Below are 27,064 nucleotides of genomic sequence, written 5' to 3' on the forward strand. Positions count from 1 at the left end.
TACTGTCATCAATTCTATCCATTACTCATCAAAAAATTCCAACAAATTGGATAAATACATCTTCCCTTTTCCAAATCCATGAAAGCTTGTTTTAATTGATCTATTTTTCTCCAGCTGACTATTAATTCTATCTTGGATCAATATTTCTAAAAGTTTTCCCAGCATTTAGGTTAAACTGACTGGCCTGTATTTACTAGGCTTACCCTTCTTGCTTTTATTGAACAGGCAAGTAATCTCCACCACTCCCCACAATTTCTTCCTGTACTTCCCTCAAAATCCTAAGATGTAACTCATTGCTGACTTACCTATTTTGCATTCAGCCAGCTTCTCTAATATCTTCATGCTGACAATTAGGGTCTCATCTCTCTCCACTTTCACTTTTACTTTTACTTTGGAAGTACCCCGTCCCTAGTAAGAGGAGGATGCAAAATATTTACTTACCATTGCCCTCAGCATCCAGGTGCAAGTTCCTACTTGTATCCTTCATAGCCTACCCCACTCCTCCATGGATGTTATTATATCTGCAAACCATCACTTGTAGCCTTTTTCTACAAATGTACCGGATCCAAAAATAGATTCCATTGTTCTGCTATTTCATTTAGGTTTCCAGTTTGCTCTCTTTTCATTCTAATTGATTTTACTCTGATTAATTGTTTTTACTTTGGATTACTACTTCTTTTGTATATCATATGTCTTATGTTAGCTCACAATCTCTAAAAATGTTTCTCTGCTGATACTTGTGTGCATTTGATCCACTTCGTTTTCTAGAAACAGGACAAGCTGTGCCTTCTTGCTGATGCTTCAAGCTCATTAATAACTTACAAACAGAGTCTTAGAAGAAGCACACTATTCATCCTTGTTTAACATTGAGCAAAAAGCTCAAGTGATTTTTCCTTGGACCCTACTTGCCAAAGCCTGTACTTTGGAGAACGCTGCATTCCGAGGACTGCTGTGTACATTAAACCTATTTATTCATACTCTCTGCCTTCCAGCATTTAACCAGTACTCTATTGGTGCTGATGTATTACTCTAAACCTATGGTTTTATCTAATAACCTTTAATGACATTTTCTGCTCGTGAACAAGACCAGATTGCAATACTATAGTGTTTCTGATATCTTCATACATGGCATTTTGAACAGTTCCATAATGTTATCAGATATTTTCACCGTTTCAATTAATACATGAATAACAAAAGTGAGAGAAGTGATTTATTTTGACAAAGAGTCTTCAACCTATAACGTTAACTCTTTCATTTTTCCAAAGATGCTGTTTGACCTACTGAGTACTTCGGACATTTTACAATTTTATTTTCAATTGTTATCAGTATTTTGAAAATATTATTAAATTTTCATAAGTAGTATTTATTTCATTATGCAATGTTTAAGTTGCATTGTGTAATATAGAACAGAATCACCCCATTGTCTTTTTAATAGGTATAATAAATAGATTTCGGATAATGCATCGATAAGTACCTTTTGGTATATTCAAAATTCAGATGGAGTATTTTGAGCCTATTTGCTTATTACTTGTTTTGGGTTTTTCAGTTTGACTGATCGTTGGTGTTTACATTTAGTTTTGTTACGTACCTTCAGAAAGACCCACATTCAAAATGGACTGTACTTTCCACCAGAAGTGAAGAATTACCTGTCTCTGAAGTCTACACAGAGTTCCTTGCAGACAGTCACCATCAGATTCGCATGCTGACAGCTATGTCTATTAGCAGGTAATTTTTGTGGTTTTAAGAAATGTTTACTGAAGCATCATAATTAATACCAGAGGTGAAATGGCTTTTATCAAATTAAAATGATGATCATGTAAAACTATTTATGCCTTATAGAAAAGAATGCTTCCTAATTTCCATTTGAATTAACTGTTTCTTTGTCAAATGATGTGATTCAACTGTGAAATCTGCAAACTTTGTAGTTCTTCCATAAACTTGTATGCCCATCTTTCCTCCTTGAATATTCTAATAAAAACAACTTTTCGAGAAATCTTTTGATTATTTTTTCTCTTATCAGTACCAGTTGCTATCATCAACTTAAATTACTTGGTTATTTTATGGTAGCTGAGTGACCAACAATATTTTCTCTTTTATTATGGAGTTTTATATAATGGTGGGAAGAGGAAGTTTCTTTGGGATTATTTTACCAGTGTTGAAGTAAAGATTTTTGGTGTAGTATGTTAATCAATGAAAATGCAGAAAGTAGGACTTTTTCTGCTTAGAGAAACAGAAACAACAATCAGACAGATAACAATATGGGCCAAATGTTGAAGTTTCCTGAACTCTCTTCAAGACTGTGAAGAAAACTTCACTACGTTAGTGTTTTTATGAGCTTATTACATCAGTATTTATCTTGTACCTCTGTGTTAGATTGGCATTTATGCTGAATTATGACCAGTTTTGTAGAAATTGTCCTTAATATGCCATTGAATATTCTCACCAAATAGACAGTCTCTAGACAAGAGTGAAACTCTGATGGAATGAGACCAAATGAGTTAATGCAGTGGTCCCCAACCACCGGGCTGCGGACTGGTACCGGGCTGTGAGGAAACAATATGATTTGGCGATATGAGTCAGCTGCACCTTTCCTCATTCCCTGTCACACCCACTGTTGAACTTTAACGCACGCGAGGTCATCAGTGACCCAAGATGCAAATGACCCAAGACGTGCAAAGGAATGGGTCCGTGACCCATTTGTGAATGTTTCTGGTGAATCATCCATGTCAGTGTGGGAAAAAGATCAACTCCTCGAGCTTGCAAATGACGATGGGCTAAAAAGTATGTTTGACATAACATCTCTGCCGGCATTCTGGATCAAAGTCAAGGCTGAATATCCTGAGATAGCCACGAAAGCACTGAAAACGTTGCTTCCATTTCCAGCATCATATCGCTGTGAAGCGGAATTTTCTGCATTGAATGCAATGAAAACTAAATTGCGGAATAGACTGGACATAAGGAACCCCCTTTGAGTATCACTGTCTCCCATCACCCCTCGATGGAACCGTCTTGTTGCAGGAAAATAAGCCCAGGGCTCCCACTGATTCAGCGATATTGGCGTGTTGCAATGATTTTATATGTTCATACGAGGAAAACATGCGCTGTGTGTTTAATATCCAAACGTTACTTAAAATGTTATGATGCTATTGGCTTATAAGTAACTTATAATTCAGTGGTCCCCAACTTCTGGGCTGCAAAGAATGCAGCGGTACAGCGGTAGCTGGAACGCACCCAGCACATCTTTAAGAAAGAAGCCGAAATAAACAAGCTAATTGATTACGTGCCGGGCAGCACCTAATCAATTAGCTTGTTTATTTTGGCTTTTTTCTTGAAGGTGTGCTGGGTGCGTTCCAACCACTGCTGCATTCTTCGTGGCCTGGGGGTTGAGGACCACTGTTATAATTGACTTATCACTATTTTCATGCGAGGAAAATATGCGCTGTGTGTTTCACGTTAAATTTGTTAGATAAACCCCTTTCGAAACGAAATTGAGTGTTTTAGCCACTTATAAATGACACATGTTTGTAGTTGACTTATCACCTATTAACACCCCTCCCCTCCCCCCCCCACCCGGTCGGCCAGTCTGCAAGAATATTGTCAATATTAAACCGGTCCACGGTGCAAAAAAGTTTGGGGACCCCTGATTTAATGTGACCTTGTGACTTGGATTGTACTACTTTGTATGTATAACGCGTTACTAAGAGTTAGGCAGATTAACATGCCCAGCGGGCCAGATTATACTAACTGAAGAAGGAAAAGCAAGTCAAAATCTCAGAGAGCTTCAATTTTATTGTCTTACTTACTGGGTACATCACACAATCTGTTGCATTAGTGATATATTGTACAAACAAAGGAGTGTAATCTGAATTTTACTCTTTTGGCTTCAATTAGTCAGAGATACAGTATTCCCTTTGATCTACCTGTCCTTCCCACCTTCACTGTTACTAGAATACTGAACTGTTTCCTTTCATTCTCAGTTTTGAAAAAGAGGGTTGGACCTAAAATATTATTAATTTCTCTTTCTGCAGAAGCTACTTGAACTGCTGAGTATTTCCAACATTTTCTATTCTTATTTCAGATTTTTGCAAAGATTTTTCAAAATTCTAACATAAATATTGATCAATTGAACATACTCATATTTGCACAGACTACTATGTGAAAGTATATTTCATGTGTGTTCATTTATTGGTTCATTGTATGGGGCTTTTAGCAAAGTTGAACTGGGTGACTATTTATTAAACTTAAACAATTTGTTTCTCTCCAGTCTTTTCCAGGAGAACCAGGTACACGATTCATCTGTAAAGCTGAAAGCCCTTCCTGTGAAACTGCAGCAGAAAGCCTTTGAAAATGTGTATATGAAAGTACAATCAGGAATGAGATGTCAGGTAACTTCACTTCCTTGTTTTTAAATTTGATTTTCAAACTGTGTGTATTATTCTTACAATCAATTAGTTTATTTCAGGTATGTCCTGACAAAACTTCAGAAAGAGGTAATCTAATCTAATCCAGTTTTTTGGTGTTCCTCCATTCCCTTGTTGTTTGCTGGCTCATGTACCATATAGCAGCGGTCCCCAACCTCCGGGCCGCAAAGCATGTGCTACCGGGCCGCGAGGAAACAATATGATTTGGTGATATGAGTCAGCTGCACCTTTCCTCATTCCCTGTCACGCCCACTGTTGAGCTTGAACTGACGCGAGGTCATTATGCATGCGTCATCCATGTCAGCGCGGGAAGGAGATCAACTCCTTGAGTTTGCAAATGACAGCAGGCTGAAAAGTATATTTGACATAACATCTCTGCCGGCATTCTGGATCAGTCAAGGCTAAATATCCTGAGATAGCCACGAAAGCATAGAAAACGTTGCTTCCATTTCCAACATATCTGCAATGAATGCAACGAAAACTAAATTGCGGAATAGATTGGACATAAGGAATCCCCTCTGAGTATCACTGTCTCCCACCACCCTTCGATCGCACCGTCTTGTTGCAGGGAAACAAGCCCCGGGCTCCCACTGGTTCAGCGATATTGGTGTGTTGCAATGAATTTTATATGTTCATACGGGGAAAATATGTGCTGTGTGTTTAATATCCAAACGTTATTTAAAATGTTAGGATGATATTGACTTATAAGTGACTTATATAACCATATAACAATTACAGCACGAAAACAGGCCATCTCTGCCCATATAGTCCATACCGAACCCTGACTCTCACCTAGTCCCACCGACCTCCACTCAGCCCATAACCTTCCATTCCTTTCCTGTCCATATACCTATCCAATTTTTCTTTAAATGATAATATCGAACCTGCCTCTGCCACTTCTACTAGAAGTTTGTTCAACACTTACTTCAAGCTCCCCTGTCCTCCCCTGATAATTGACTTATCACTATGTTCATGCGAGGAAGATATGCGCTCTGTGTTTAATATTAAATTCATTAGATAAACCCTTTTAGAAATGAAATTGAGTGTATTAGCCACTACATCACCTATATTCTGGTCATGATTAACACCTCCCACCCCCACGAACAGAATCGCCAAAAACAATTTGTAGAAAAAAATTGGCACTGTGCACACTGGTGCCGCGCAAGGCTTCATGGTCATTGTAGTCTTTCTGGGGTAAACACAACGTATTTGATTGCTACTCTTGTCCGTTGGCAACCCTCCCCCCCCCCCCCGCCACCCCCACCGGGTCGGCCGGTCCGTAAGAATATTGTCAATAATAAACCGGTCCGCATTGCAAAAAAGGTTGGGGACCCCTGCCCTATAGTGTTAAGTGATTAAACTTACGTTCAGTGTAAAGTGATGCTGTCAATTGTTCCTTTTTTTTTCCACCATAGTAAAATTCTTACATTGACAAATGTGATGGGTTAATTTGATTTGAATCAAGTTCTTTATTTTCTGGCTGTGATTCTTGTCTTTTTTTTTCTTTTTGGCTTTCCTTGCTACAATTTTCTTAATGCCTAGTGTGCTTACATTACCACAATGTCATATATTTGATAAATTTAAGTAACTGGGTTCTTCCTTTCTTTTTCTGGTGACTCACCATAAGTTTTTACATCTCTCCAGGCAGTTTTTTTTGCTCATTTGCTGAACTTTACAGATCAGAGAAATCACATTGAGTTACTTTGGTTTATCAGAATAGCTGCCATTGTGGAGCATGGCCATTAGCCTCAACTAGAAATCTGCACGCATGAACTTCAGCAAGGGCAGAACTCAAGTTAGATATGATGCTCCTTTTCCAATGCATACTCTACCAAAATTCTTTAAAAGCATGAACATAAATATTGCTGCTTTTGTTTTAATGTTGTCAGGATTGAAAATATCCAACAGAAGTATAGATAGAGAAAGTAGGCAGTGATTATTTTAAAATCACGGCTTTAAAATTGCCAAGTCTAGATTTTTAAAAATATGTAGCTCTTTATATATCTTAATATAGCATTTTAATTAACTTTTCTATTATTCATTCCTGTTTGTATTTAAAATGGTAGGAATGGAAATATATTATAATTGTTACATTACTCCCAATAGACACTATTGTTCCAGTTACCTGACTAATTGAGGAAGACACTTGTTTTTATTCCCAATGTGAACCATAGATGGCAGTCTGACATTACATTAATAATGTACCTTAGATGACAGTTTATTGTCTGGAATATTAAGTATCCATGTAACACAAAATCGTAAACTCAAATCTTGGCAATTAACTCTATATGCAGAAAATGGGACAAACCAGATCCAAATAGTTATTGTCTAATTTTCAGTTATAGTTAATTCACTCCCAAAAGTTAGTATTATTAGAACATTTGCTTTTACTTCTCCATCAGCAGGCCTCTTTTCCCTCCTTAAATTATTACCTTAAATTTAATCTGTTGGGAAATCTGGTCAGTATTCCCATCTTGTGCTTAATTGGCTGGTGCCTTGTTTTATCACTGTCTCTAATCTTTAGACCCCCCCCCATCCCCCCAACAACTCCCCATTCTTTTGAAACTAGGTCCTGATGCTTCCTCTCCTGCATCTCCACTTTTATTTGTCCTTTTAATGTTGAACTCTGCACCATAGCTTTTGATTACCCATTCCTAAGCACTTCCATTCTTATTTAATCAGCCTCTTCCTAATACCTCTCAAAATTAGTGTAAGAATTTTAAACACAAAATAATCTGCAGATGCTGGGGTCAAAGCAACACTCACAACATGCTGGAGGAACTCAGCAGATCAGGCAGCATCCATGAAAAAGATTGGTTGATGTTTCGGGCCGGAACCCTTCGTCAGGACTGTAGAGGGAAGGAGCAGAGGCCCTATAAAGAAGGTGGGGGGAGGGTGGGAAGGAGAAGGCTGGTAGGTTCCAGGTGAAAAACCAGTAAGGGGAAAGATAAAGGGGTGGGGGAGGGGAAGCAGGGAGGTGATAGGCAGGAAAGGTGAAGAAGGAATAGGGGAAAACACAATGGGTAGTAGAAGGAGGTGGAACCATGAGGGAGGTGATAGGCAGCTGGGGGAGGGGGCAGAGTGAAATAGGGATAGGGGAAGGGAGGGGGAGGGAATTACCGGAAGTTGGAGAATTCTATGTTCATACCAAGGGGCTGGAGACTACCTAGACTGTATATAAGGTGTTGCTCCTCCAACCTGAGTTTAGCCTCATGAGGCCATGTATGGACATATCTGAATGGGAGTGGGAAGCAGAGTTGAAGTGAGTGGCTACTGGGAGATCCTGTAAGAATTTATTCTGAATTAATACGGCAATGTAAATCCAAATTGCCTTGCATATGTTTGTATATTTTAACATTGCTTTTAAAAATATATCATCCATTTTATTTCTTCAGAATTGTGCATCCACGGAAGAACTGCAGGATGAGAGGTGCAATAGAAGAGCTACGTTGCTTATAGTGATTTCATTGGTCATGTGCTGCAGCCCCATATGTGAAAAGCAGGCATTATTTGCTATTTGCCAGTCATTAAAGGAGAACAAGTTAGACCCTACACTTGTTAAAAAGGTAACAATGAAATGAAATTGAAGTGGCATTGTTTACTTATTTGTCTTTTTTAATGTGTGAGGTTAAAACCTTCCCTTTCATCATATCAAATCCACACACATCAAAGATCAATATTCTCTAGGCAGGAATCTTTAGATTTCCCAGCACCTCTAATTCAAGTCATCATACAAATTAACTGGAGAAGTAAGGAGAACCTGATGAAGCAAAAGGAAACACATCACATCAAACTCAACAGCAACAAGTAATTTGTATTTGCGACGCACAAAAATACCCTGGAACTGCATAGTTATTTTGTGGTAACCAATTATTTTTTGCATAAAGCAGTCAACAACAAATACAGAATATTTTTGTTCATAATTTTATAAAGCTGTACTATTTTGCATGTTACATGTATTTTGTTTTACTTTTACTTAGATTCTTGAGTCTACATCCAAGTTATTGATGTATCGTAGCTTGGAAAGCTTCATGGTTTCCCATTTAGATTACCTTATCCATGAATGGTTGACCGTGTCTGATCCTGACTACAACTTGCCAACATTCCCTTACGTCCTATTGAACTGTTCTAATCTGGAAGAATTTTACAGGTAAATGGAGTTTTCATTTGTATTCAACCTACAACTCAGATATATTGTGTATTTCCACAATGTATCTGAATATATGTATAAATCATTAACAATGTTAAGTATAAGAAAGTATGCTGAAAGTAAATGGTGTTAAGTTTATCAAGATTAAGACAAGCAAACCGTCTATTGTTTCTCTTATGTTCAGCAGAGCTGTAAGTGCAACGCACAAAATGCAGGCGGAACTCAGCACCTTTGGAAATGAATAAATAGTCGACATTTTGGGCCAGGGCCCTTCCTTTTTGTGCACATGCCAAGATTACAAATGTGAGCAAGCAGGACATTGCCTCAGTAAAAGATTATAATTATTCAGTTTATTAAGAAATTAAATGGACAGAAAAATTGCATCTGTATTATTCATTCTGTGTGTACCCTTTCCAACATCAGTGGAATGTGCATGTTTTACTTACATTTTGTAACAGATCCCACTTGTGTTTTAGCTTGTCAGAATTTCAGAGCCGCTAAGTTTTAAGCATATGGTTGACATCATGGTAGTAATTAGTGTGGAAAGATTTTCAATCTGCTCCCCATATTGAACTTTTAGTTTACGTATTTTAGCCAAGAACAAGGAGACAGTTCAATTTGTATTCTCACCAGCTATTAATTGATTGCAGAGCACATTTTATTTCCTTGACTATTGGAGTCTAAACATTATTTGGTTAAATAATGTTTTAAGGATTTCCGTGGGAGCCTCAATACTCATCTGACAATTGAAAATGGTTCATATATTTTTGAAAATAGATTGTTGGTTACTTGTAGAATTTTTAACGGGCTCTTAGGATGTGGATGTTGCTGACAGTGCAGGCATTTATTGTTTATCCCTAGTTGTTACTGAACAGAAGAACAAACTAAGAATTAACCACATGGGTGAATCTGGAGTAATATTTTGGCCAAACTGGTTAAATAATTTCTTTTGGTGGAGGAATTTAGTGAACTAGATGGAGCTTTTAAGGCAATCCAAGAGCTTTGCTTTTAATACTTGCAGTTTTCTAAAACTCCTCAGTGCTGTTGGTGGTATTTGAACTCGCATGTTGGGATCAATGGTCCAGAACTCTGGCTGTTTGTCCAGTAATTTGACAATTACTCTCTTCCCTTGGAGCCTCTGTGCAAAGATAGTTCAGAGTGATAAAATAAAATTGCTAACAGAAAGAAAAAGGTAATGAATTCAATTGGATTTCCAAAGAGACCTCAAACACGAGGAATTCTGCAGATGCTGGAAATTCAAGCAACACACATCAAAGTTGCTGGTGAACGTTCACCAGCAACTTTGATGTGTGTTGCTCCAAAGAGACCTAATCGTTTGCATAACTGATAAGTTCTCTTCCCTCTCAGAATCAGAATCGGGTTTATTATCACCAGCATGTGATGTGAAATTTGTTAACTTAGCAGCAGCAGTTCAGTGCAATACATAATCTAGCAGAGAGGGAAAAAATAATAAATAAATAAAAATAATAATAAACAAGTAAATCAATTATGTATATTGAATAGATTTTTTAAAATGTGCAAAAACAGAAATACTATACATTTTTTTTTAAAAAGTGAGGTTGTGTCCAAAGATTCAATGTCCATTTAGGAATCGGTTGGCAGAGGGGAAGAAGCTGTTCCTGAATCGCTGAGTGTGTGCCTTCAGGCTTCTGTACCTCCTACCTGATGGTAACAATGAGAAAAGGGCATGTCCTGGGTGCTGGGGATCCTTAATAATGGACACTGCCTTTCTGAGACACTGCTCCCTAAGGATGTCCTGGGTACTTTGCAGGCTAGCACCCAAGATGCAGCTGACTAGATTTACAACCTTTTGCATCTTCTTTCAGTTCTGTGCAGTAGCCCCTCCATATTAGACAGTGATGCAGCCTGTCAGAATGCTCTCCACGGTACAACTGTAGAAGTTTTTGAGTGTATTTATTGACATGCCAAATCTCTTCAAGCTCCTAATAAAGTACAGCAGCTGTCTTGCCTTCTTTATAACTACATCGATATGTTGGGACCAGGTTAGATCCTCAAGATCTTGACACCCAGGAACTTGAAGCTGCTCACTCTCTCCACTTCTGATCCCTCTATGAGAATTGGTATGTGTTTCTTCGTCTTACCCTTGTGACGAGAATACACATAAAATTAAGATGTTTGCCGGCCTAGGTTAGCATCAGTGACATCAGCAAGTGGTCTGCCACCTGCCCTCAGGGGAAGGAGAGATAAGGAACAATGGAGCAGCGTCTGGAGATGTGTAATGAAGGGACGTGGGAGAGAGAGAGAGCTGTCTGGAGCGGCTCCCCCCTTTGAACCCTGAACTGTTTGAAGTGATGGACAGGCGATACCCCAGCAGGGGGATAAAAAGGGACAGGTTCGCTAAGACAGACACACACGCCACCCGAGGTAACGAGACCCTGGAAGCGGTGTGCCTCTCACGAGTGGGTGAGAAGTACCAGACAACGACCAGGGTGGAAAGGTACGATCAGCGGGAACCCGGTGTGTGTCCGCCCTTGCCTGGGTGCCGGGTTCACTGCAGAGGATCGACCGCATCTGGAGGAGGGGTCACAGTCGGTGACCTCAGGTGACATCACCAAGGACCCGCCCAAAAGTTGCTTGTGAGCAATCTCGCCGCTCTGTGAGTGAAGCCGTTCTGAATGATCAGTTGTTCCTGTTCTATCTCTCTCTTCCCCCCACATTGTCCATCGCCATGGCAACGATTACTGCGAACTGAACTTTGAGTCACTTTGAAATTTGGTCATTTACCCCTAGACAACGATAGAGCTTGATTGATGCTGTTATCTTAATTCTGTGCACATGAGTGGTTATCATCGCTGAACTGTTGCATTTATTATCCTTTCGATTACTGTGTTGCTTGTTTCTTTAATAAAACTTCCTTAGTTCTAGTACTCCAGACTCCAACTGAGTGATCCATTTCTGCTGGTTTGGCAACCCAGTTACGGGGTACGTAACATAAGTGGCGGCTCGTCCGGGATTTTGAACGCTAAATTTGGGACGGAGTAAATTGATTGGGTTAAAATTCCCGAAAGAAAGAAAAGACAAACAGCAGAAATGGAGGCTGAGGAATTTATAAAGGCGCCGACCTTGGAGGCATTAGAGGATGTCAGGAAATCGGAATTGGTAGCTGTGGCCAAACGGTTGAATCTTGCTAAGGTGAAGTCGACAATGAGGAGAGAGGAGATACACAGAGCTATTGTAGAGCACTATGTATCTAAAGGTGTGTTTCCCCAAGGTGAGCTGGGGGTGGTGTCTATTGAAAAACCTGCTGGAGACGCGGTACAGGTACAGCTTGAAAAACTGAGACTCGAGCATGAGTTCCGGGTACGGCAGTTAGAACACGAAGAGAGAGAAAGACAGTTGGAGAGAGAAGAGAAAGAGAGGGAATGGGAGCGAGAAGAGAGAGGGAAACAGAGGGAAAGGGAATTTGAGCTGGAGAAGTTAAAGATAAGGGCAGAGCAGGGGCTCGTGCCGAACCAAGATGGAGGGTTCCGGGCGACCCAGGAGGTTAGGCTGGTTCCCCCATTTGACGATACCGACATGGATCGGTACTTCCTCCACTTCGAAAAAGTGGCTATAAGTCAGGACTGGCCGAGGGATAAGTGGATTGTTTTACTTCAGAGTGTACTGAAAGGGAAGGCCCAAGAAGCTTACTCAGCTTTGTCCGCGGAAGATGCCCAGAGGTATGAGGTGGTGAAAGAGGCCATCCTCAGGATTTATGAGTTGGTCCCGGAGGCATACCGGCAGAGGTTCCGGAATGCGAGGAAGCAGTGGGACGGCACGTATTTGGAGTTTGCCCGTGAGATGCAGACATATTGTGAGCGTTGGTGCGCCTCGAAAGGGGTAGAGGGGGATTTATGACAGACTGCTACAACTGATCCTGATTGAGCAGTTTAAAGGTTGTGTCCCTGAGGGTATGAGACCCTACCTCGATGAGAAAGAGGCAGCCACGTTAGCCGCAACTGCTAAGTTAGCGGATGAGTATGCGTTGACGCATAAAATGAAGTTTGCCCCGAGTAAAGGCTACCAGAAGGGTAGTCAGGACGGCGGGGAGAGTCCGCCGGAAAAGTCAGAAAGTAAGCCGGGGACTAGTGAAAAGGATAAGGTAGACCGGGCGCAGTCTGGTAGGAAGTCTCCTGGAGTCGTCTGTTATAATTGTGGGAAAGTCGGACACTTTGCGTCCAGGTGCTTTGCCCCAAGGAAGGAGACGGGGAAGGGAAAAGCGGAAATTTTGAATGGCTGTATTGAGCTGTTAAGCGAACCGCTGGGGAAGGACAGGTCTGAAAAAGTCCAGGAAGGGCGCGAGAGGTTTATCTCGGCCGGACTGGTGTCAGTGAAAGAGAGGTTAAAACCAGTTCCCGTGCGGATCTGGAGAGACACGGGAGCGTGTCAGTCACTAATACTGAAGAGTGTATTAGAGTTTAGCTCAGAGACCCAGACTGGGGAGGTAGAGGTCAAAGGTGTTGGGGAAGGGACAGAGTCAGTCCCTTTGCACCAGATACACTTACAGAGCAACCTGGTCTCTGGACTATTCACGATCGGGGTGAGGTCCGAATTACCGATGAAAGACGTGGAAGTCTTGCTCGGTAATGACATCGCCGGAGGAATCGTGTTCCCAGTCGTGAGATTGACAGGTCAGCCTGCCAGCATTGAGGCCCCGCCCATGGACTCACAGGTTCATCGCGGGCCCGCGATGGTGAATTTAGCTGAAACATTTCTGCCAACCTTGTATGAGACAGGGTGTAGTGAGATAAGAGGTAGTGAGGGAGCTGGGACGGACGTAGCAGTAGCCAGGAAAGAATTTGTGCAGACGCAGGAGCGAGACGAGGGGCTGATGGTTTTTGCCGAGACAGCTCTCTCTGACACAGCTTTAACAAGGGAACTAGTAGGCTATTGTGCGGATGAGGAAGTGCTAAGGAAGAAAGGGAAATCAAGGACAGTATCCGCAGATGAGGAGTGGGGGGTGGTGCAAAATAGTTATGGGGATGAGGTTTTTAACATGGCCCACGAGGTGGACATTTTGCGGTGCTGGAGGAAACAGTTGGTGGAATCATGAAAGAGATTTACCGGCTGCCCAGGGGGAAAAATGTTATTGATCATGACCGACACGAACTGAGACGGTCACCGGCTTTTGATATGCTAACAAACCTAGTCGGTGTTAGCGTGGAAATCAATGAAGCTAGGGGCCCCCTGATAAGAGGAAAAAAACATTTTGAAAAGATTAGTATGGGATCGATCAGATGGGAGAAGGCTATTGTTTTGGCCAGGTCTACTGATAAGGTCTCTCCCTTAATCCCTGAACAAAGCGAATCTTTAGAAGGAGTAATTAAACGACTCGCACCCATGTGTTTGATTGTCCCGAGGAAATGCAAAGAACTGGGACGTTGGGTGATTGTGGTTACAATAGGGCAGCCAAGTAAACAACACCCATATTTTTTGAGTAATTCAGTGACTAAAGGGCTGATGAACACAGAGGTGTGTATTGGCAATTTAATACGGCTGTCTGAAGCCAGTTTGATAGTGAACCTTGAAAAAAATGAATTCGGCCACACGAGGGTCACTTACCTGGGAATTGTGGTGACACAGGGGCAGCTGGCAGCGATGCAAGCTGCAGTGCAGGCTATCGCTGACCTCCCAACCCCGACAGACAAGAGGGCCCTCAGAAGGCTCTTGGAGATGGTGGGGTACTGCAGGAAGTTTTGCAATAACTCTGCGGTCAATACCCGTCCCCCTCCTACTAAGCCCTTGCGAGAGAAAACTGAGTCGGAATGGGACGACCCTTGTTATTGTGGTCCGGGACAAAACCAAATGAGAGGTTACATTGGTCGCAATTCATCAGTGTTTTTGGCCACTATGAAGTTTGCTGAGTTGGAGCCTGGTCTAAGGGATTATTAATAACACGTGTAAAAGGAACAGAAAATGTGATGACTGTCTGTCAAGGTGTTGACAGCTTCAAATTCTCTGTATTAGCCAAATAACTGATAAAGATGCATATTTGTGTGTGTATCAAATAATGTAGTCATGTTTGTAATTTTTACCTCCCGGTAAAAATCCTTTAAAGGGGGGGGGAGTGTGACGAGAATACACATAAAATTAAGATGTTTGCCGGCCTAGGTTAGCATCAGTGACATCAGCAAGTGGTCTGCCACCTGCCGTCAGGGGAAGGAGAGATAAGGAACAATGGAGCAGCGTCTGGAGATGTGTAATGAAGGGACGTGGGAGAGAGAGAGAGCTGTCTGGAGCGGCTCCCCCCTTTGAACCCTGAACTGTTTGAAGTGATGGACAGGCGATACCCCAGCAGGGGGATAAAAAGGGACAGGTTCGTTAAGACAGACACACACGCCACCCGAGGTAACGAGACCCTGGAAGCGGTGCGCCTCTCACGAGTGGGTGAGAAGTATCAGACAACGACCAGGGTGGAAAGGTACGATCAGCGGGAACCCGGTGTGTGTCCGCCCTTGCCTGGGTGCCGGGTTCACTGCAGAGGATCGACCGCATCTGGAGGAGGGGTCACAGTCGGTGACCTCAGGTGACATCACCAAGGACCCGCCCAAAAGTTGCTTGTGAGCAATCTCGCCGCTCTGTGAGTGAAGCCGTTCTGAATGATCAGTTGTTCCTGTTCTATCTCTCTCTTCCCCCGACGTTGTCCATCGCCATGGCAACGATTACTGCGAACTGAACTTTGAGTCACTTTGAAATTTGGTCATTTACCCCTAGACAACGATAGAGCTTGATTGATGCTGTTATCTTAATTTTGTGCACATGTGTGTTTATCATCGCTGAACTGTTGCATTTATTATCCTTTTGATTACTGTGTTGCTTGTTTCTTTAATAAAACTTTCTTAGTTCTAGTACTCCAGACTCCAACTGAGTGATCCATTTCTGCTGGTTTGGCAACCCAGTTACGGGGTACGTAACACCCTTCTTGAAGTCCACAATCAGCTCTTTTGTCTTTCTGACGTTGAGTGCCAGGTTGTTGCTGTGGCACCACTCCACTAATTGGCATATCTCACTCCTGAACGCCCTCTCGGCACCACCTGAGATTCTACCAACAATTGTTGTATCATCAGCAAATTTATAGATGGTATTTGAGCTATGCCTAGCCACACAGTCATGTGTATACAGAGAGTAGAGCAGTGGGCTAAGCACACACTCCTGAGGTGCGTCAGTGTTGATCATCAGCGAAGAGGATATGTTATCACTAATTCCCACAGATTGTGGTCTTCTGGTTAGGAAGTCGAGGATCCAATTGCAGAGGGTGGTGTTGTGTATAAGGGTTTTATGTGCAATTAATCGGTGTAGTCTCTGTCGATTTTCTGATGGACGTGCTAAGAACTTGGCAGTGTGCTTTACAAGACTTGAAATGGATTATGGTAATGTAAACATCAGTGCTGTAGGGATCACTCTTCAGATATTGGAATTGTGACAGATTGACCAAAGTGAGTAATCCGAGTTTTAAAGAGAATCCATCTGTGTTGTATTTGACTGTGCTATGCCTTCTCTGGGAGTGCAATAGCACATGAACTGAGAATTCAACATGCTTCTCACCAAGTCATAGAGTTATACAGCTTGGAAACCAAGTTGCTCACTTGAGCCAGACACCTTGCATTTATGTGAATTACACTTCATCTGCTATTCCTTGGCCTACTGGCCCAGTTAATCAAGATTGCATTTGTTATCTTCGGTAACCTTGTTTATTGTCCATGATACCACCAATATGGCCCATATTCCTCTAAACTTCTCCTATTCATGTACCTGTCTCTACCACTTACACTGGAAACCCACTCCATAATGCACCATCCTCTGTGAGGAAAAAGTTGCCACTCAGGCCCATTTTAAATCTTTTCCAACTCAATTTAAACCTGTACCCTTTAGTTTTGGACTTCTCTACCCTGGGAGGGAAGACCAGCTATTCAACTTATCTAGGATATGCCTTTCTTTTCAAATCTTTTTATTGTTATATTATACAAAAAAAAACATGAGTACATTGAAGTAACTACACTTACAATATCTCAAAAAAGATATTATCTTAAAGTTTGAAAAAAAAATTTTGTGATAACAAGAAAAGCCTACTAAGCAGAAAAGTGAGAGAAAAAAAACCATTAGGTGTACAACCCCGGAGACATGCATCATACAAAAAGCTTCTAAAAATAAACATCAAACCGCCAGCAAGAAAAGAAAATATACTAAAAAATTTACAATTAGATCGTGAAAAATTATATCAATTAGCTCAAATGATAATAACGACAGATTTTACAATTAGTCAATACTTCCTCTATCTGTGCTAAACATTCCCTAATTCAATTTAAAGTTGTTCATAGAGCACATATGTCCAAAGATAAATTAGCTCGCTTTTATTCTCATATGAATCCTTTTTGTGATAGATGTCCGGGGCAGATAGCCTCTTTAACTCATATGTTTTGGTCTTGTCCTACTCTGGAAACTTTTTGGAGAGACATTTTTAATATTATCTCAAAGGTATTGAATATAGATATCTCTCCTCACCCTATTACTGCTATCTTTGGACTACCTAAAATTTCCAGTAATCTTTCTCCTTCAGCCCGTAGAATGATTGCATTTCTTACTTTAATGGCGAAAAGATGTATCTTACAACATTGGAAAGAGCTTAATGCTCCAACTACCTTTTTTTGGTTTTCTCAGACAATATTATGCTTGAATTTGGAGAAAATTAGAAGCAATCTTTATGATTCCTCACTTAAATTTGAACAGACCTGGAGATCTTTTATTCAATATTTTCATTTAATGTAATTTTTTTTCTTCTCATTTTTGCTCCATATTTATATACCCTTCTTGTTTTTTTTTTACTGTTTTTAATGGAGGTCGGGTTTGAGGATGTGATTTTAAGTTCTTTAACTCTACTTGGTTCCAAGTTAGCCCATTGCTTTGCTTTTAGTTTAGTTGCATGGTGGGTTTTTTGGGGGGGGGGGGGGTTTCCTCTTCTTTATCGATATATATATATATATAAAAATTAGTATACTATTATGTTACCTTAGTATGTTATGTTTAAATTACATTGTTTGTATCATTTTTTTTCTGTATTAATATCTCCTGTAATTTTATTATATTCTAACAGTGTATTAGTGCCTATATGGCTTACCTTTTTGTATACTTATTCAATAAAAAGATTTAAAAAGAAAGAAATGATAATAACGAGTAAATGAGCCCCATCTTTTCTCAAAATCAATTAAAGGTTCAAAGGTTAGACTTCTAATTTTCTCCAAACTAAGACATAGCATCACTTGAGAGAACCATTGTGTCAAAGTGGGGGCTGATGTATCCTTCCATTTCAACAAAATGGCCCTTCTAGCTATCAATGTAACAAATGCAATGCAGGTTTCCCGTGCCATCCGAAGGTAGAGCGTTCTTATGAAACAGTTCGTAAGCCAAAATGTCGTAAAGCGAAGAAGCAATTACCATTTATTTATATGGGAAAATTTTGTGAGCGTTCGTAGACCCAAAAATAACCTACCAAATCATGCCAAATAACACATAAAACCTAAAATAACAGTAACATATAGTAAAAGCAGGAATGATATGATAAACACACAGCCTATATAAAGTAGAAATACTTTTCCACAATCATTACTGCACTGTTCTCTGGAGTGAAAATCTCATGCTGGCGCCGTCGGCAGAAAATCTCACGCAAGCGCTGTTGGCAAAATCACGCGCAAGTGCTCTCCAGTAACCTTTTAGCTATGAAGCTGCCAAATCATACCAAATAACGTGTAAAAATACACAGCCGATATAAAGTAGAAATAATGTATGTACAGTGTAGTATCACCTACGGGAATCGGGGCAGCGCCAAGCAGACTGATGTTAGTGTGTTAGACTGAGTCATCGGAGTTTGGGTGGTGCCGTGGCCCCCCACCCTCCAGGCTGCTGAGCGATACATTGCCGCGAAGAACGCAGGGGTCCAGCGGTAGCCGGGAGGTACACAGCACATCTTTAAGAAAAAAGCTGAAACAAACATGCTAATTAATTAGGTGCCGCCCGTAATTGTCGGCCCAGATCAGTACCGATTTCTGATTGCGTTGTCTCTGATTTGGGCTGACAATTACGTGTCGGCGGCACCTAATTAATTAGCATGTTTATTTCAGCTTTTTTCTTAAAGATGTGCTGTGTGCCTCCCGGCTACCTTTGCATTCTCCGCGAATCGGTATCTGTCCGTGGCCTGGCGTTTGGGGTGGTGGGACACTGGGGTGTCATCTTCTCGCCTGTTTCCATTAGAGCAGGCAGCTCATCTTCTCCTATGACTGCCCGCCTCAATGTCGAAGATCAAGTTTCGTCGTCTGCTGTGGCTGATGTGGAAGGCTTGCTTGACTGCTGAGCCTCGCTTATTTTTCTATCACACAGTTCCTTAATAAGGACTCAAACCATCCTGCAAATATCCCCTAAACCGACATACCCTTTCAAAATTAAAGTCGTACTTTATCATTACTCATTCGGTTTCGATTGTTATCCTTTTTTCTTCCAATTGTATCAGCTCTTCATCTGTCAGTTCTTGGTGATGGGATGCTAAAACCTCTTCAATATCATCTTCGTCAACTTCCACAAGCCAAACTCACGTTGTCCTTACTTCGTTCACCACGATCAAAACACTGAATTATGTCGAGTTTTACCATAAGTGTAACACCCTTACGAGCTCTTTCAGGATTTTCTGATACCATAGAACTCATCTTGCAAACGGCTGCTCACAGGCTTATGTTTAAGCAATGCCGGCGAGAATCCGGGGGAGAGCGGCTGCTCGGGGCGCGCTGAATTTTTTTTCGTAACAGTGAAAACACCTTCTGAAAGCGAAAATAGGGTACTAATGTAGGTCTTTCGTAACAGTGAGGTTTTGTAAAGCGAACGTTCGAAAAGTGGGGGACACCTGTAACATGTTGGTCAGACACAGAAGTACCATGAATATTTTGAGGAATTATTCCAAAAAGCACAGTTAATTTATTAGGTTGTAGGTTAATTTTAAGTGCTTTAGAAATTGTTGAAAAAACCTACTTCTAGAACTGTTCCAATATAGAACAAGACCAAAACATATGTGTCAGTGTAGCTATCTCAGTTTTACATCTATCACAATGACTATCAACATTAGAAAAGATTTTAGAAAGTCTCTCCTTCGTCAAATGATAACGATGTACAATTTTAAATTGAATCAATGAATGGCTAGCACAAATTGAAGAAGAGTTAACTAACTTCAAAATCCGCATCCAATCCTCCATCATAAAAGTCAAATTAAGTTCCTTTTCCCAATCCTGTTTAATCTTAGATAAAGGACGCTTATCTCATTGTAATAATAAATTATAAATTCCAATAGAACCCTTGATCAAAGGATTCACACTCATAATAGTATCTAACAGGTCAGCCTCCAATATGTAAGGAAAATTTCTCAAGTATTTTTGTAAACAATGTCTAACTTGAAGGTATTGCAGGAAGTGTGAGTATGAAACAGAATATTTATCAATTAATTAATTGTTCAAGAGACATCAATCTATCTTCTTTAAATAAATCCAAAAAAGAATTAATCCCTTTATTTTTCCAAAGTAAAAATATTGGATCACTCAAAGAAGGCTTAAAAAAGTAATTTTGATAAATTAAGTTTAAATTGGTTAAGATTTAAAAAATTGCAGAACTGGAGCCAAATTTGTAAAGAATACTTAATCACAGGATATAGGTTTAAATTAACAACTTTAGCTAATTGTATTGGTAAAGCAGCCCCCAATAATGAGGTTAAATAAAACTGTTTTACAACTTTCAGTTCCAGGTCTACCCAAATTGGCCGATCACTCTTATCAGCCCAGTATAACCAAAAAGACATGTATCACACATTAACAGCCCAATAATACATTCTTAGATTAGGCAAAGCAAGACCTCCATCCTTTTTCAATTTTTGTAAGTGACATTTACTAATTCTTGGTCTTATTATTCCAAATAAAAGATAAAATAATAGAATCAATCCGATCAAAAAACTTCCTCGCCAAAAAACAGGAATATTCTGAAATAAATATCAAAATTTTGGTAAAATCATCATTTTAACTATATGAATACGACCAACAAGTGAAAATGTAAGTGGACTCCATCTACTAAATAAATACTTCATAGAGTCTACTAAAGGAACAAAATTGGCTTTATAAAGATCCTTATATTTTTTAGTAATTATAATACCTAAATATCTAAAAGAATCTGTGACTTTAAAAGGAGTATTATCATATATAGAGACAGAAACATTTAAAGGAAACAATTCACTTTTACTAAAATTTATTTTATATCCTGAAAAACCTCCAAATTTATTAAATAATTTTAGCAAGGAAGGAATAGATTCGTCAGGATTAGATATATAAACCAATAAGTCATCAGCGTAAGGAGAGATCTTACGCATGGTCTTATTCACAAAAATTCCATGGATATTTTTAGCCTCACGAAGAGCAATAGCAAGGGGTTCTAATATTAAATTAAACAACAAAGGACTTAATAGACAGCCTTGCCTTGTCCCCCGTGAAAGCTGAAAAAAAGGAGACCTACAATTGTTAGTGACAACAGTAGTAATAGGGGCTTTATATATCATTTTAATCCAATTATTAAAATTAGCACCAAAGCCAAATTTCTCTAAAACATTGAATGAATATTTCCATTCGACTCAATCGAACGCTTTTTCAGCATCCAAGGATGCAACATATTGTGGAGTTTTAAAAGAGGATGAATATATAATGTTAAATAGTCTCCGAACATTTGAAAAAGAATAGCGACCCTTTATAAAGTCTGTTTGATCTTTAAAAATAATTTTACCCAAAATATTCTCCAACCGATTGGCCATTTGACAGAATCTTAGCGTCGACATTCAGTAATGAAATAGGTCTATATGAAGCACAGTCAGTAGGATCTTTATCTTTTTTAAGAATTAAAGAAATAGAAGCCTCATAAAAAGTAGAGGGTAAGTCACCTTTCACAAAAGAATCCTTAAACATTTCCAACATATACGGAGAAAGCAACTTTACACATTTTTTATAAAATTCTACAGGATAGCCATCAAGTCCCGGGGACTTACCAGATTGCATTGTAAAAATAGCTTTATGAATTTTGGCTTCAGTGATTCGAGCATCAAGAGTTTTTTGATCCTCAGCCGAGATTTTAGGAAAAACAATCTTTTGTAAAAAAGCATTCATGTCAGAGGAATCTAACAGACATTGAGATTTATAAAGTTCAGCATAAAAATCTTGAGAAGTCTTATTAATACCTTCATATTCCTGAGCCAAGGTACCATCTTTCCTATGAATTTTCATGATTTGCCTTTTGGCTGCAGCCATTTTTAATTGAAATGTGAACAGTTTATTATTTTTATCTCCAAACATATAAAATTGGCTCTTTAACTTAAGCAAATATCCTTCAATGGGATGAGTTGATAACAGGTTATATTGTGATTGAAGTTCCACCCTTTGTTTAAATAAATCAGTATTGGGGGAAATTGCATAGATATTAGCTAAATCTTTAATTTGTTTTGAAATTCTATCTAATTCTGCTTTTGTCTGTTTTTTAAGTTTAGTTGAATAAGAAATAATCTGACCACATAAAAATGCTTTAAATATATCCCATATAATTAATTTAGACATACCCCCTATATCATTAAAAAGAAAATATTCTTTTATCTGGGTTTCAATGAAACTGACAAAGTCAGAGTTTTGCAATAATGTCTGAGACATGTGCCAAAGTGGGCGGACAAGAATGACATCATCAAATTAAAAAGACAAACTCAGACGCGCATGATCAGATATAGCAATAGCATCATATTCGCTAGCTTTAACACTAGGCAAGAAGCAGGGATCGATTATAATATAATCAATCCTCGAATATTTTTTATAAACATGTGAGAAGAAAGAATATTCTCTATTATCGGAATGGAGATACCTCCACAAATCGATCAACCCGAAATCAATCAAAAAGGAATTAATAAATGACATGGATTGATTTGGAAGTCACTGATTGGTTGAGCTCTTATCAATCATAGGACTTAAGCAGCAGTTAAAATCCCCGCCCATTATCAGCATATATTCATTTAAATCAGGCAGTAAAGCAAATACCTTTTTAAAAAAAGAAGGATCATCTAAGTTAGGACCATGCAAATTAACCAAAACAACTTTTCTGTTACAGATCGTTCCTTTAACAATTAAAAATCTACCATTAGAATCTGATTCAATATCCTCTTGAATGAATATATTAGATTTAATAAAAATAGACTCGCCTTTTGTTTTACTCTGAGAAGTAGAGTGGAATTGCAAACCATTCCACCATCCAAAAAATCTATTTTGATCTCCCACCCTGATATGTGTCTCTTGAGCAAAAATTATATCAGGTTGGAATCGGTTAATAATTTTAAAAGTCTTTACTAGCCCAGTTGATCAAGATCAAGATCATATTTGTAATTCTTCACTGTCCATGGTACCACCAATGTCAGTGTCATTCTCAAACTTACTAACTATGCCACCTACGTTCACAACCAAATTATTAATAATATAAGTGGCAAACAACAGGGGACCCAGCACCTGGCCCTGCAGCGTACCATTGATCACATGAACATGCTTCAGTTTTCAGCACTTAAATATGTTCAAAATTCAGTTCTAAACTAAATACTAAATATTTATGCTGGTTTAGTGGTTCGTTTGTTGTTGCAAGCAATTTAAATGATGTTTTTAGAGCTACTGACTTAGAACAACTCTTGTATTTAGTTTTCTAATTTTTGTTATTGACTTGCATTTTAGATCATATTACAAAGTTCTTGTTCCACATCTTATGGTTATTGGTGACATAGAAGAAGTGAAATCAATTGCTGCACACATTCGCAGACGCTGGAAAGAATTGCTTGCAGATTGCCTTCCAAAGATAATGGTTAACGTTCTGCCTTATTTTGCCTACCAAGAAAAGAGTGGATCTGATAATGTTTTGGCACAGCGAAGAGGAACTGCATCAAAGGTGTTTGACATGCTGAAAGATGATGATTGCTTGGGGAAGCAGGTGAGATTTACTGGTATTTGTTGTTCTACTTTTGAACAGTTTTCTGGAGCCGGAAGGTCAGTCCTCATAGGAAAAAATCATATACAGGGCACCATATTATTGGATGGTGGCAATTTCCACTTTAGGCTAAGAGGCTAAACTACTATTTTAGAAATTCAAGGTGTAAATCTAAAGTTATTTTTATCGTCAAGGCTACAAGGAAAAAGAAAGCATACATAATCACAATTCCTCAGGGATTGTAACTTTTGAAAGTGTGCTCCAGAATTGGCTATGTCTCCAGCCGTGCAATAGGTACAATATTGGCAACAATTAACAATGTGGAAGGTAGTCCTGCTAGGCCCTATCCATAGAAAGCAAGGCACATCTGATCTGGCTAATTATCAGTCAGTCTTTTCTGAAAATGACGGAAGGTGTCATTAATAGTTCCATCAAGCTGTGCTTGCACACCAGTAATCTGACTGATACCGAATTTAATTTTCACCGAGATCACTTAGCTTTAGACTTATTACAGCTTTGATGCAAACATTGAGCTGAATTCCAGAGGTGAGTGCCTTCAGTGCCTCAATATGAGCCCTGGTAGTACAAAGATAATTAACCATCAAGGGGAAAATACATTGATGACAAGAGCTTGGTTAGTGGTTGTTGACTTCAGAAGGAGTAGCGGACCGCACGACCCCATTTACATCGGTGGTGTGCAAGTGGAACAGGTCAGAAGCTTTAAGTTCCTCGGGGTCAATATCACAAATGACCTGACTTGGTCCAACCAAGCAGAGTCCACTGCCAAGAAGGCCCACCAGCATAGTTCCCTCTAGGCTGTGCGCATGTGCGCGTGCACACGTTTTTCAACCAGCGCACAAAGGAAATTAATGTCCACACAAAAGGTTAGTTACCTAAAATAATGTAGTAGTTAACAATTATACTTATTGAAAATAATCTTTTAGCTAACAGTTTCTGTTAACTAGTTAGTCGGTTTTTCAAATACCACAATGCACGTCACTAATTTACGTCACCTCACCTATCCTGTTCCAGTTTGTACAGCTGCTTCACGGTGGCAGCCATGTTTGGTGGACAGTGTTCATATTGTAAGGTTTACAAAGATCTGTTTCAAATCCTGTAGATGGCTTACTAAGTTTTTATTGGAAAAAATGTTGATTCACTATGTCGAATTCAAAAGAAGCGAAGGGCGTGAAGCGCAAAGCAAATTTGTTTAAAGTTGAATGGCTTAACAAAATAGTAGAAACTGTTACACCGAAAGCTTATGAGATCATGAACGTTCAGCTATGAGAAATATTCATGTATGATTCGGAAACTGGAGTTATCTGTTTGTATTGTCGTGATGCGAAAGTTGCTGGAGAATTTGCTAGTGGAAAGAAGTGGGATGATATTTGGAAACTTGACTTTTTGAAGCGTCATTTGGCAAGTAAATCGCATTTGGACAGTGTACAAAAGCTCAGGCAAAAGAACCCGTCATTACCCGTTACAGCAGTGCTACGCATGTTACAGTTGAGTGCAGATGAACAAGAGCAAAAACGATCAAACCCAGAGGAGATCAAAGTTGAGGTACAAGAATGGTCAGCTTTTGATTTCTCCGCATTTGCAGATTGTGACTTCACATTTGGCGATGAACAAGTTTATGCCTTATGTCTATAATATCATGATTTTCTAGCTGAAAATATTGTAATAGTTGACAGTTTAATGATTTCAAATTTTCCGTGGAAGAAAAAATTAAATCCAAACCGATTTCAAACTTTGCTCAAATGGTAGCATTTGTACTTCAAAATGAACAGTTTTGTGACCTTGCACAGTTGATGGACATTGGGGGAATCTTTCTTGCGTCTAGTGCGGACTGTGAGCGAGGTTTTAGCCTAATGAATCAACTCAAAAACAAGCTGAGAAAAACCATTTAGGTGAATGTCATTTGAATATGTTAATAAGAATCAAAAGCTATCAATGGGATGGAAGTTCTATTAGTCGAGATAGAGTTTACAAAGAATGGGTAAATGCCAAAGACAGGAGAGAGAAAAAAAAACTGAGTAACTTAAATATGATAAAAATTAAATACCTCCAACCTGATGGCATGAACATTGACTTCTCTTAACTTCAGTTAATGCCCCTCCTCCCCTTCGTACCCCATCCCTTATCTATCTATTTATTTATTTAGTTATGATGATTTTTTTTCTTTCCCCTTTTTTTCTCTTTTTTTCCTCCCTCTGTCTTTCTCACTATAACTCCTTGCCCATCCTCTGGGCTCCCCCCCCCTTCTTTCTCCATAGGCCTCCCGTCCCATGATCCTCTCCTTTCTTCAGCCTCGTATCCTTTTTGCCAATCAACTTTCCAGCTCTTAGCTCCATCCCTCACCCTCCTGTCTTCTCCTATCATTTCAGATCTCCCCCTCCCCCCTCACTTTCAAATCTCTTACTAGCTCTTCCTTCAGTTAGTCCTGACGAAGGGTCTCGGGCCGAAACGTCGACTGTACCTCTTCCTATAGATGCTGCCTGGCCTGCTGTGTTCACCAGCATTTTCTGTGTGTGTGACTTAAATATGTATGTTATTTTGTTGTTATTCTGTGCAGTTTTATGTCAAATATTTTGTAAACCTTCGTAAACTGTCCCATGTGTGCATTCAGTGCACACATACTTTTGTCACAGGAAAAAAATTTGCAGAACGTAAGGTTTTTGGGCACACTGACTACTCAAAATTAGAGGGAACATTGCCCACCAGCGCCTTTACTTCCTGAGAAAGCTTAAGAAATTTGGCCTGTCCCCTAAAACCCTCACTAATTTTTATAAATGCACAGTAGAAAGCATTCTTCTAGGGTGCATCACAACCTGGTATGGAAGTTGTCCTGTCCAAGACCGGAAGAAACTGCAGAAGATCGTGAACACAGCCCAGCACATCACGCAAACCAATCTTCTGTCCTTGGACTCACTTTACACCGCACGCTGTCGGAGCAGTGCTGCCAGGATAATCAAGGACACGACCCACCCAGCCAACACACTTTTCGTCCCTCTTCCCTCCGGGAGAAGGCTCAGGAGCTTGAAGACTCGTATGGCCAGATTTGGGAACAGTTTCTTTCCAACTGTGATAAGACTGCTGAACGGATCCTGACCTGTGTCTGGGCCATACCCTCCAAATATCCGGACCTGCCTCTCAGTTTTTTTGCACTACCTTACTTTCCCTTTTCTATTTTCTATTTATGATTTATAATTTAAATTTTTTAATATTTACTATTGATTTGTACTCCAGGGAGCGCGAAGTGCAGAAATATCACTGTGATGATTGTATGTTCTAGTATCAATTGTTTGGCGACAATAAAGTATAAAGTAGCCATACCTTTTCAAAAGAGGTTGGCTATGGTTTTAGAGGAATTGTGATTGCATATGTTTTCTTTTTCATTGTAACTTTGATGGTAAAAGTAATTTTAGATTTACATCTTGAAGTCCCAACCAAGTAA

The 27,064-nt window shown here is 39.6% G+C and overlaps 1 protein-coding gene across 8 annotated transcripts in view; it reads left to right on the forward strand.

The window, feature by feature from the left end:
• Positions 1 to 27,064, forward strand: part of atm (ATM serine/threonine kinase) — a 191,765-nt gene that overhangs the window by 61,475 nt on the left and 103,226 nt on the right. For 4 of the 8 annotated variants that reach the window (XR_010018715.1, XR_010018716.1, XM_063054130.1 and 1 more), the window contains exons 22-26: positions 1,595 to 1,725; positions 4,265 to 4,385; positions 7,817 to 7,987; positions 8,402 to 8,571; positions 23,358 to 23,610. Coding sequence is in view for 6 of the 8 variants with exons in the window: in XM_063054130.1 (XP_062910200.1) it covers positions 1,595 to 1,725; positions 4,265 to 4,385; positions 7,817 to 7,987; positions 8,402 to 8,571; positions 23,358 to 23,610 (846 nt within the window). In the remaining 2 variants the exon portion in view is untranslated. Of the gene's footprint in view, positions 1 to 1,594; positions 1,726 to 4,264; positions 4,386 to 7,816; positions 7,988 to 8,093; positions 8,182 to 8,401; positions 8,572 to 8,755; positions 9,085 to 23,357; positions 23,611 to 27,064 lie in introns of those variants that run through there. The other 4 variants (XM_063054134.1, XM_063054135.1, XM_063054136.1 and 1 more) reach the window with 4 other exon arrangements.

Source organism: Mobula hypostoma, chromosome 7 (genome assembly GCF_963921235.1).
Source record: "Mobula hypostoma chromosome 7, sMobHyp1.1, whole genome shotgun sequence".
Classification (NCBI taxonomy): Eukaryota; Metazoa; Chordata; class Chondrichthyes; order Myliobatiformes; family Myliobatidae; genus Mobula; species Mobula hypostoma.